This window comes from Phasianus colchicus, chromosome 16 (genome assembly GCF_987193195.1).
Source record: "Phasianus colchicus chromosome 16, bPhaCol1.hap1.1, whole genome shotgun sequence".
In the NCBI taxonomy this organism is placed as follows: domain Eukaryota; kingdom Metazoa; phylum Chordata; class Aves; order Galliformes; family Phasianidae; genus Phasianus; species Phasianus colchicus.
In genome coordinates this window covers 2,890,005-2,900,274 of record NC_143451.1, presented here as the reverse complement: position 1 = coordinate 2,900,274, position 10,270 = coordinate 2,890,005, and the positions used below count along the sequence as shown (strand labels likewise).

Here is a 10,270-nt window from a genome sequence, read left to right as displayed (position 1 = left end):
TGCGGGGCCGGGGGCTGCGGCTGCCTCCCACCCGCAGGCCCGGGGCGGGCAACAGGCTCTGGCTGTTTTCTCATCCTGCAGGAATTCGGCTCCATAGGCCGGGCATTTTTTTCCCCTCCTTTCACTCTCTCTCTTTGGAGACTTTCCGCATTCTGCCTTTGATCTCCCCCCTGTGTTTGTCCAGCCGATCGGCTCAGACGGGGTTAGAGGCTGAGGTCAGCGCCTTTTCCATTCCAAACACCCAGAAACATCAGTGAGAAGGGAGGGGATTCAGATTACAACCTTCCCGTCCTCCCTTTCCAACCCTGCCCCACACGCACGCAGCGCCCGGACCCGCTGCCACTGCACGGCGAGCGCTGCCCGGCTGCGGGTGCCAGGGATGCGCTGAGCCCCCCCGGCACGGGGGCATCGCAGCGGCCGAGGCGCTGCCCGGAGCCACCGCTGCGACACGACGCTGTGCCCGGTGCCGTGAGAGCTCAGCGATGGACCGAGGTGTGGGACGGCATCTCCGGGTAGACGGCGTGGACCCGGCGTGCTGAACCGCAGCGGTCTGGACATCACCTCCTCCTCCTCCTTTTCGTCCCCCGACTTTCCTTTCCGTCTCCTTCCCTCCGTCCAATGTGATCAGCCCCGAGCCTGGTGGCGAGGCGGGGGGGGGGCACACAGATGCCTCGCAGGAGTTTCGATCGCCCAGGACCGCGGTCACGTCCTGGCGGGCAGCAGCTCGGTGGGGCTGAGCCCATGCGCTCGGCTCTGCTCCTGTTGCTGCCCTTGCTGGCGGCCGCCGCCGGGCTGAGCCTACAGCAGGCCAGGATGCGGCACCTGGGGGTGTGCCCCAACCAGCTGAACCCCAACCTGTGGGTGGACGCTCAGAGCACCTGCGAGAGGGAGTGCCAGGCGGACCAGGTGAGCGCCAGGAGCTATGGGGAGTCAGGGGCATGGATGGGATGGGTTTGGGTACTGCACCCGTGTGGGGGGGTGGTGGTGAGCAGAGGGATGCTCTGGGCTGTGCTGGGATGGGGGTCCGATTGGCAGAGGCTGCAGTGCCCAGCAAACTCAGCTTCTTTGAAGCCTCACCCCAGGATTGCGCAGAGCCCCAAGTGCTCCAAGCGCCTCTGCAGGCTGAGGTTCATCTTATGGCCCTGCTGCATCAGCCCTGTCTGGAACACCCCCCCCACACACCCCCAGTATGCTCCCACTCAGTTACTGAGGGATGCTGGCATGCTGGGACTGCTCCCCCTGCTCTCTCAGTTTTCCCTGGGCAGGAGCACAATGCTGCCCATCCTCAGGGAGCAACTCCTCTGCAGCTCATCACTGCAATGAGTTCTGCCCGACCTCAGCCCATTGGAGCCTGCAGCCCCCAGGCCACAGTACAGCACAGCACAGCCACAATGGCAGGAGTGGCCCACGTCCAGGCTGGGCACCTGCAGAAACCCAAAGCCCAGTACCACCACTGTGCCATGGGGGCCAACACTGCTGCTCTTCACTCCCTCCCATCAGCGGAGCTGAGGTGGAGCTGAGCGCTGGGTCAGCCCAGAAATGGTGGGGGCTGGGAGGGAGCTCTCTATAGCTGGGAGCATCCAGGTCAGGTTGGTGTTGGGATCAGCACTGGGGTTAGCATTAGGGTTGGTGCCGGGGTGCTGACCGCTGTCCCCTCCCGGCCAGGACTGCGAGGGCTTTGAGAAGTGCTGCACCAACGTGTGCGGGCTGCGCAGCTGCGTGGCCGCGCGCTTTGCTGACGGCAGCCTGCTGGCACTGGAGCTGGGCCGCGGGCCGTCCTGCGAGAGCTTCGTGTGCGCCCAGCAGGGCTCCGACTGCGACATCTGGGACGGGCAGCCGGTCTGCAAGTGCAAGGACCGCTGCGAGAAGGAGCCCAACTTCACCTGCGCCTCCGACGGCCTCACCTACTACAACAAGTGCTACATGGACGCCGAGGCCTGCCTGCGTGGCACGCGCCTCACCACCGTGCCGTGCAAGCACATCTTCACCTGGCCCGACACCAGCCCGGTGCCACGTGAGACCACGGCCCGGCCCACCCCGGGAGTGGGCCCCGAGCTGCCGGTTCCCCCCGCGCTGTACAGCAACCCCTTCCACCAGTCGGTTCGTGCCGGCGGCACCGTCAGCTTCCGCTGCGACGTCAGCGGCCGCCCGCGACCCGACATCACCTGGGAGAAGCAGAGCGAGCGCGCCGAGAACTTCATCATGCGGCCGGACCAGATGTACGGCAACGTGGTGGTCACCAACATCGGGCAGCTGGTCATCTACAACGCGCGCCACGAGGACGCCGGCATCTACACCTGCACGGCCCGCAATGCCGCGGGGCTGCTGCGCGCCGACTTCCCGCTGTCGGTGCTGAAGCGTGAACCCGGGGCGGCCCCACGGCCCGGCAGCCCCCAGCCCTTCCCCAGCGCCGAGTGCCTGAAGGAGCCGGACAGGCGGCGCTGCGAGGCCACGGAGGTGCGCTGGCACTTCGATGCCAAGCAGGGCTCCTGCGTCACCTTCCGCTACGGCGGCTGCGGAGCCAACAGGAACCACTTTGAGACGTACGAGGAGTGCCGCGCCGCCTGCGTGGGCAGCGCCCGGCCCACCTGCCTGCTGCCCATGGTGCAGGGACCCTGCCAGAACTGGGAGCCGCGCTGGGCTTACAACTACATCCTCAAGCAGTGCCACTCCTTCGTCTACGGCGGCTGCGAGGGCAACAACAACAACTTTGACAGCAAGGAGACGTGCGAGGACGTGTGCCCCTTCCCCAAGAGCCTGCAGTGCAAGGCCTGCCGCCTGAAGAGCAAGATGGTGCTGAGCCTCTGCCGCAGTGACTTCGCCATCGTGGGGCGGCTGATGGAGATCGTGGAGGACCAGGACTCCGGCATCGCCCGCTTCGCCCTCGAGGACGTCCTCAAGGACGAGAAGATGGGCCTCAAGTTCTTCAATATCAAGTACCTGGAGGTGACGCTGGTCGACATGGACTGGAGCTGCCCCTGCCCCAACATGACAGCCGAGGACGGGCCGCTCATCATCATGGGCGCCGTGCACGACGGCATGGCCACGCTGGACCCCGGCAGCTACGTGCGGGCAGCCAACGACAAGAGGGTGAAGAAAATCTACGAGCTGATGGAGAAGAAAACCTGTGACCTCCTCAACCGCTTCCAGGATTAGGGCCGGGCCGCGTGGACTCAGGGGCTGCAGACCCCAGGGGAACCCATCTGAGCCCACAGCTTTTATTGATGACGATCAGCATTCTGCAGCTCCGCCCCTGTAACTGCCACCCCGTGTACCCCCAGCCCAGACAGCAGCAATAAAGAAGCAGGTGGGATTGCAGAGGAGTCTGCCCAGACCTCCCCACCCCGTGATACCCATCCCACAGCACTGAAGCCCACAGCATCATCTGGTTCTGATGGAACCAGAGGAGATGGACCCCAAGCCATCAACCAGGCGCTGTGGGTGCAGCACTGCATGCATGACACTGCTCCTTTCCTGCATGGTGTGATGTGCCCTGCCCCCTCTCTGTTCCAGGCAGTGCCACCAGGTGTGGTGTGTCACAGCCTGTGGAAGATGAGGCTCTTGGTGTTTGTTGGCCAGTGTGTCTACCTGAAAGCACCTGCAGGCTTGGGGGAGCATTGCCAGCACAAGGACCACCTCCTGGAGCCCAGCACCCCCCATCTCTCTGGCTTCCACCAGCAGTTGCAGCAGCACTGTGGCCCATAGACCACCAGCAGGGTTGCTGTGGGGGAGAGGGGTGCTGGTCGGATAGATGGATGGACAGACAGATGGGTGGATGGATGGATGTGCAGGCAGAAGCTTCACCCTCCGGGCTCCCCAGTGCTGCCCTGTCTCCCAGGACTGCCTTCATCCTCCACTTTAGGACTCTTCTCAACTGCATGCTGTGGGCAGTGTGTGTAGGATGTGCAGTGCACGTAAGGTTGGAAGGATGGACAAGGCCACCAGCAGCTCCAGGCAGGCTGCTCAGACTCACAGCCCCCCATGTCCCCCCCTACCTCTGCCTCAGGCTGTGATTGAAGCCCACACAGCTCTGAGGGGAGATGTGGCCATCCACAGCCTACAGTTTCCAGGACATGAAGCTGAAGCTGCAGTCTGAGCCATGGCTGCCTGCTGCCCGCCAGCCCCTCTCCCCATCCCTGTTGCACAGAGGTCAATCAAGAAGGGCCACAGCCCCTGAGAGGATCCTCTCCTCTGTGCCCTGCTCCTCCACAGTGCTTTGGAGTGCTTTGGATGCAGGAGTGCTTTCCCCAGCCCACAGCACCATTTCTGGTCCTGGGGCACATGGCCAAAGCAGCCCTATGCAGGGCTCACGGCACACCCCATAATGCTGATCCCTCCTCACTTGTGTCCACCTTTTCCCTTGCACAGTCTCTGCTTGGGGAACAGCCCCACATCACCCCCAGGCAGGGGATGCTCCCACACCCAGAGCCTTGGCTGCCAGCAGCATCTCCCAGGTGGGATCTCTGTTGTCTCATAATAAGGCTGTGCTTGCAACACCACCATGGAGGGATGGCAGCTCAGCATTGCACAGGGCACCTCCAGCCCTGTCCCAGCTGGCTTCAGGATCCTCAGCCCCGAATATGGGGATATGGAGAGGGCCCTCAGCCTGCACACTGAACCTCTGCCCCAGCCCAGGGATTACATTTATGGTGAGGCTCCTGGCGTGGTGATGTGGGAAGGACACGGCTGTGCCTCACTGCGGGCAGCTATTTCTGCCCCTCTGCACCAGGCTGCTCCAAGGGCAATATTTCTTGGTGAGGAATTCCTCCCCACTTAAGAGCCTGCATTTATTTTTGTTTCATCAATGGAAAATGATCCCTTCCAGCACGGTGCTGCAATCCCTGGAATGGACATCTGGGTGCGACTGAGGCCTGTGCACATCATGCAGCAGCCGGGCTGGGAGCAGGGCAGGATGTAGGGCTGGGAGCAGGGCATGGTGCTGGGCTGGGAGCAGGGCATGGTGCTGGGCTGGGAGCAGGGCAAGATGTAGGGCTGGGAGCAGGGCATGGTGCTGGGCTGTGCTGCACATCCCATGGAGCAGCATTGCCTTTGCACATGTGCTCTTAGTGAGAGGGCAACCTCTGCTTTGCCATTCGGTGGGTGCTGCAGTGCTGACAATCGTTTTGCAGCAGGAGGAGCCATGTGGCACCATGTGAGAGCAGAATATTGTGGATTTTTTTTTTTTTTAATAAAAGTACCCAAGTGGAGAACCCAGGTAATTTGGCTGTCTGGTTGGCAACAAGGGGCAGAATCCCAGAATCAGAATTCCAGAATGGTTCGGGCTGAAAGGGCCCTCACAGCCCATCAGGTTCCATGCCATGGGCTGACTGCCCCCTTCCCAGCTCAGGATGCCCAGGACCCATCCATGACAGATGTCCCCTCCGCGGATGCTCTGTGCAGCAGTGCCTGCACCTCTCCATCCTCTGAGTAAAAAATTTCCACCTCACATCCCATCCGAATCTGCCTTTTTTTTACTTTAAAGCCGTTTCCCCCCGTCCCCGTCCCCGTCATTCTCTGCCCCGCGGTGGGCCGGGCGGTGCGGAGGCACAGTGCAGAGACCCCCCCGCATTACCGCAGCCCCCCAGGACCGGGGTGCCACCTCTTCGTCGTGAGAGCCGCCATGCCCAGGGCTCAGAATGGGATGAAAAGCAGCGATTTGCTTGAAAAAAAAAGAAAAAAAATTAAAAAGGAAAAGAAAACAAAGAGAGAAAATATAGTTTTAAGAGTGTAATAAAGACGGTGCGCCGCCCGGGAATCGAACCCGGGTCGCAAGAATGGGAATCTTGCATGATACCACTACACCAGCGGCGCTGCTGTTCTGCGGCTCCCCGCTCCCTTCGTAGCATCTCAGTGGACGCACGGTGTGCGCGGGGCGCGGGCGCAGCCCCGGCGTTGTGTTTCGTGTTCCTGCGTCGTAAACGAAGTGAGAAAAGCACGGCGATGTGCGTGCAGACGCCGGGGGAAACCTGCTGCTGTCTCGGATAGGGAAACTGACGCACGGCCATCTGAGCAGCGATGGCTGCAGGGTCACGGTCACGCTGATTGTCGGCCCCACCGCAGCCGGAGGAGCGGGGCTGTGCGCCGGCACCGTCCGTCAGGCGCCGCATTCCCGACCACGTGCGGATCTCCGCGCACCGCCCCGTCCGAAGGTCACCACGCGCTGCCGCCCGTTGCCATTCGGGGCGCGTTGCCGCCGCTCGGGGATCGCTACGGTCCTTTCCCGAACGGAAGGCCCCGGCGGTCTCCTCGCACGGTTCCCCCGACGCGGAATAAGGGGCGCTGGCACCGCTTCAGCCCCGCAACACGAGGCGCAGCCCCCCGCCTTTGCCGTGCCCCGGCACCTCCCCCTGTGCCCCCCGGCACGGCGCCGTGCGTCCCTCCTGTGCCCTCTTGCGTGTCACCCTGCTCCTGCGTGCTCACCTTGAGCAAAGCTCCCGCCTGTCACAAGCCCGTTTCTACTCCCTCCTCCGCCCCACGTGTCACCATGGCCGCGCGCCCTCTGTCCCGCACCACGTCCTACACAGTGACACCGCGTCCCACGACGGGCAGAGGGCTGCCCCGCAAACCCCACAACCCCGCACCCCCGCCGCGCCCCACGCGTTAACGATCCCTACGCGTCTCTCCCCCTCCACGCGTCCCCCCCACGAGAGCGGCGCGGTCCCTTTAAGGCAGGGGGCGTGCCGCGGGCCCGTTAAAGGGCCGGCACGAGGAGTGGGGTGCACTCGGCCGGCGGGAGCGGCGGGGCCGTGCCGTGCGGTGCCGGAGGGGCCGCACGATGTACACGCTGACGCGCGGCCCCAGCAAGCTGGCCACGCAGCGCCGCACAGGTACCGAGTGTGGGGTCGGGGGGAGCGGCACCGCGGGGCGCACGCTCAGCTCCGCTCCTCCCGGCCCTGACTCCTGCACCCCCCCCCCCCTTCCCTTTCCCAACCCCCTCCCACCCCCCCTGCAGGTCCCACGCAGCAGCCGGTGGAGAGCAAGGTGGGCGAGCCGCGGGGCCGGCTGCAGCCCGGAGCCTGGCCCCCCGCCTGGTGAGCCCCGCGCCGCGCCGTGACCTTGGGGAAAGGTGACCGCGGCCGCGCGGCTCCGGGGAGGGCCCCGGGGCGGGGACGGGCACCGCAACCACCGCCCGGAGTCCGCCGAGGGGTCCGGAGGAGGGCGGCGGGGGGTGGCCCTAATGCTGTGCCCCCCCCACCCCGCAACCCCCCTTGTCCAGACCCCGTGCGGAGCCCCGCGGGCGCAGTCCCGCAGCGCAGCTGTGCGCCCTGCAGGGCCCCGAGGTTTGCGCGGGACCCCGTGTGTCCGTATGTCCGTGTGCCCGTGTCCGTGCGCTCCCCGCAGGCCTCAAACCCCCCCGCCCCACCTCCCCCGCCTCCCTCCCCCCGGAGTTGTGCAACCGCCGCAAAAGTTCAGGGGCGGCGGTGGGACCGCACGGCGGGGCTCTTCCCGTGTCAGCCCGTCTCGCTGCGCTGTGCCCGGAGCTGTACCTCCCCGCCATGCACAACGCGAGGGGCCAGAAGGAATGAAGTCCGGGGGTCCCGGAGGCGGGGGGAGGGGGCCGTGTCCCTGTGTAGGGATTTTCCCCGTCCCCGATCCCAAACGTCCGTGGACACGGGGCAGCCTTGACCCCCTTCCTCTGCCTTCAGGGCACAACCAAGAAATGCCTCCCCCCGGTGCCCCCCGCCCCACACCACGCACGTCGGCTGGAGCATCCCCATCCCGCCTCAGGGCAGCGGTAGTGGCAGGGTGGGGTTGGTGGCTGGGGGGGCACCTCCCGACCCCGCTGCCCCGCACACCTCCCCCCGCGCTCCCAGGGCCTCTCAGACTTTGTCCCGTGAGCGGTGTGACTCCCGGACTCCTCCTGCCCCACAGCTGTGCCCGTGGCTCCATGCAGACCCTACACACGGGTTCTGTTCCATGCCGATGGTTTCACCTCGTCTTGCTGCACGCTGCCCCACGTGCCGTTTGGGCAGCAGCTTTCCTGGAGGGGTGTGTGGGATGAGGCAGCCCCTGAGCTGCTCCCCTGGTGCAGGGCTGTCCTCTGTTGCTGCCCTCGCATTGCTTTTGTGCTGCCCCACAGCTCTGGCACTGCTTGTGCACCAGGCCCATGTCCCACCCCCGTGCCTCAGTTTCCCTTGTGTTGGGCAGAGCTGTGCACCTGCAGCACTCTGGCTCTGAGCTGTGCAGAGCAGCAGCAGCTGTGGGGTTCCCATGTAGCAGCTGTGACAGCTGCTGTGTCCCCAGCTGGGCAGCCTGCAGGGCACGTGGGGAGGGCACTGTGCATCCTGATCTGCTTTTTTCCCCGTTATTTTTGGGCTGTTTTCCTGCTGCCTCCATCCAGAGCAGAGCTGGAGTCTGGAAAGTACGTGTCTTTGGTTGGCTGTAGGGGGTGGGGACTGCCCAGTGTGGTGGCCTCACTGGGGGCAACCTGGTGGACAGCTGTGTCCGTTGGTCCATCCTTCCCCTCTGCTGAAGTGGGGTGGCTATGATGGGACAGCGCCAGGCTGGTGGCACAGAAGGGCTGTGTGGCACACACAGGGTGATGGGGATGCCCTGCTCCTTGTGTGCCCCCAAGTTGTCCTTCTCCCCTCAATCCCCACTTTCCCCAGCCCAGCCCAGAAGCTCATCTTCAACAGAGTGAACGGCAAACGGCCTCAGGTGCTGCTGTCACAAACCTCTGTGCCCCAGGAGAGCTACACAGCTGCACACGAGGAGAACGTCCGCTTCATCTACGAAGGTGTGAGGGGCTCAGGAGGGGAGGGGGAGGGGGCTGCAGGGTGCTGCCTGCCCTGGGGTTCACCCACAGCCCTCCATTCACAGCGTGGCAGGAGGTAGAGCAGCAGCTGGACGGGGGGCAGAGGGGGGAGAGCGCCCGTGGGCCTGTGCAGTACGTAGAGAAAACCCCGGACCCCAAGCTGAAAGGTGAGTGGGGAACGTGGAGGGGGAGCAGGAGCTGGGGGAACCCATAGCAGGGCTGTCTCCAGCTGGGGGTGGGTGCTGTAGTGGGGGGGTCACATGGAGAGCCCAGGTGAGTGGGACATTGGGTGTCAGTGCTCCTGGGCTGGGTGGGTGAGCCCAGCACTGTGTGGTGGGGTCTGGCTGTGGGGTCATACCAACACCCCCAGTTCTGCTCTCTGCTGCCCTGGGCACACAGGATGAAGGCACAGCGGGGATGTAAAGGCAGCCAGAGTGTTGGGTTGAGCAGTGAGAATGTCCCCAAGAAGAGCAAATGCCCATAGCCGTTCCCTGGGGCAGGGAGCTGGGGAGGGGTGGGGGTCAGAGGGGTGTTTTTCCCAGTGGTAAATGGCCGGTGCTGGTGGGAACACGCTGTGCTCCTCTCCAGCTGCTCTCCCTTCTCTCCCTCCCCTCTCTTTCAGACTTTGTTCCCATTGACCTGGAGGACTGGTGGGCACAGCGATTTCTGGCCACAGTTTAAAAACTGCTCATAAAAGGGAAGACGGTCTTTTTCACTGTTTTTTTTTTTTTTTTTTTTTCCTTTTCTAAAAAACAAAACAAAAAAACCGATAAAAAAAACAAAACCAAACAAAAAACGAACAATAACAATAACAAACCACAAAGCCAAGAGCCTCCGGTCGGACGCCACGCTCAGTGGTATTTAAACACCTTTTTCAAGCCGACAGCAGCCCGTGCCCCTCTGCCAGCCCCGAGGACAGCGGGAGCGGACCACAGCCATGCCCGGTGCGGGGCGGAGGAGCTGCGTGCGGCCCCGGCCGGGATTCCTTAAGTGCCAGTTTTGAGGCCGCTGCAGCTCCGGGACACTGCGGGGCGTGCGGGCGGCTTCACTCCCCCACCCCCTCCCTGCTGGAGGACAGCGGGTGACTGTAGCAGGACAGACAATAAAGCGCTGAAACTGCCTGTGGTTGAGAGGCTTGCGGCCGGGGAGCGTTTGGATCCGGTGGAGCATTGGTGACCCAGCGGAGGGGTGCGGAGATGGAGAGGTTCGGATCGTCCCTCTGCCACCGCCCCGTGGAGCTGGAGGTGCTGCTGCCGGGGGGGCTGAGCATCGCGGCTGGGAGCTGTGCAGGGCTCTGCTATCTCTGCAGCCCCACGTTATCTCTGCGGTCCCCATAGGGGTAAGGAAGCGGGAGGAGGGGGCCGGGAGCGGCCCTGCAGCACAGCCTCTGTAGGGGATGCGCTCCACGAAGGGCCCCACTGCAGCTCTGTCCATGCTGACTCCTTTTGCTGGAGCCCTATCAGGCCCTTCCCAGACCCAGCCCGCAGGGTAGGAAGCCGCTCGCTGAATGTGAAG

General features: G+C 64.0%; 2 protein-coding genes and 1 non-coding gene across 3 annotated transcripts; 2 read left to right on the top strand and 1 right to left on the bottom strand.

The window, feature by feature from the left end:
• Positions 1-309: 309 nt before the first annotated feature.
• Positions 310-3,318, top strand: WFIKKN1 (WAP, follistatin/kazal, immunoglobulin, kunitz and netrin domain containing 1). The gene is made up of 2 exons (XM_031595377.2): positions 310-906; positions 1,666-3,318. The coding sequence occupies exons 1-2, from the start codon at positions 667-669 to the stop codon at positions 3,154-3,156; spliced, it is 1,731 nt and encodes a 576-aa protein (XP_031451237.1). The 5' UTR covers positions 310-666; the 3' UTR covers positions 3,157-3,318.
• Positions 3,319-5,740: 2,422 nt separating this feature from the next.
• On the bottom strand, positions 5,741-5,811 carry TRNAG-CCC (transfer RNA glycine (anticodon CCC)). Its single transcript has one exon. It is a non-coding gene; the product is annotated as a tRNA-Gly (tRNA).
• An 860-nt stretch (positions 5,812-6,671) lies between these two features.
• On the top strand, positions 6,672-9,876 carry MCRIP2 (MAPK regulated corepressor interacting protein 2). Its single transcript, XM_031595382.2, has 5 exons — positions 6,672-6,827; positions 6,953-7,031; positions 8,610-8,737; positions 8,821-8,922; positions 9,378-9,876. Exons 1-5 carry the CDS (start codon positions 6,776-6,778, stop codon positions 9,434-9,436), a joined length of 420 nt encoding a protein of 139 aa, XP_031451242.1. The 5' UTR covers positions 6,672-6,775; the 3' UTR covers positions 9,437-9,876.
• The last annotated feature ends 394 nt before the right edge of the window (positions 9,877-10,270 follow it).

What these genes read in the sequence shown, in the direction of transcription:
- WFIKKN1 (XM_031595377.2), top strand. Translation starts at nt 667, where the DNA reads ATGCCTCGCAGGAGTTTCGATCGCCCAGGACCGCGGTCACGTCCTGGC. An exon ending in GGGAGTGCCAGGCGGACCAG is followed by an intron (nt 907 to 1,665) that starts GTGAGCGCCAGG and finishes CCTCCCGGCCAG; the next exon opens with GACTGCGAGGGCTTTGAGAA.
- MCRIP2 (XM_031595382.2), top strand. Translation starts at nt 6,776, where the DNA reads ATGTACACGCTGACGCGCGGCCCCAGCAAGCTGGCCACGCAGCGCCGC. An exon ending in GGCCACGCAGCGCCGCACAG is followed by an intron (nt 6,828 to 6,952) that starts GTACCGAGTGTG and finishes CCCCCCCTGCAG; the next exon opens with GTCCCACGCAGCAGCCGGTG. An exon ending in CCCGGACCCCAAGCTGAAAG is followed by an intron (nt 8,923 to 9,377) that starts GTGAGTGGGGAA and finishes CCTCTCTTTCAG; the next exon opens with ACTTTGTTCCCATTGACCTG.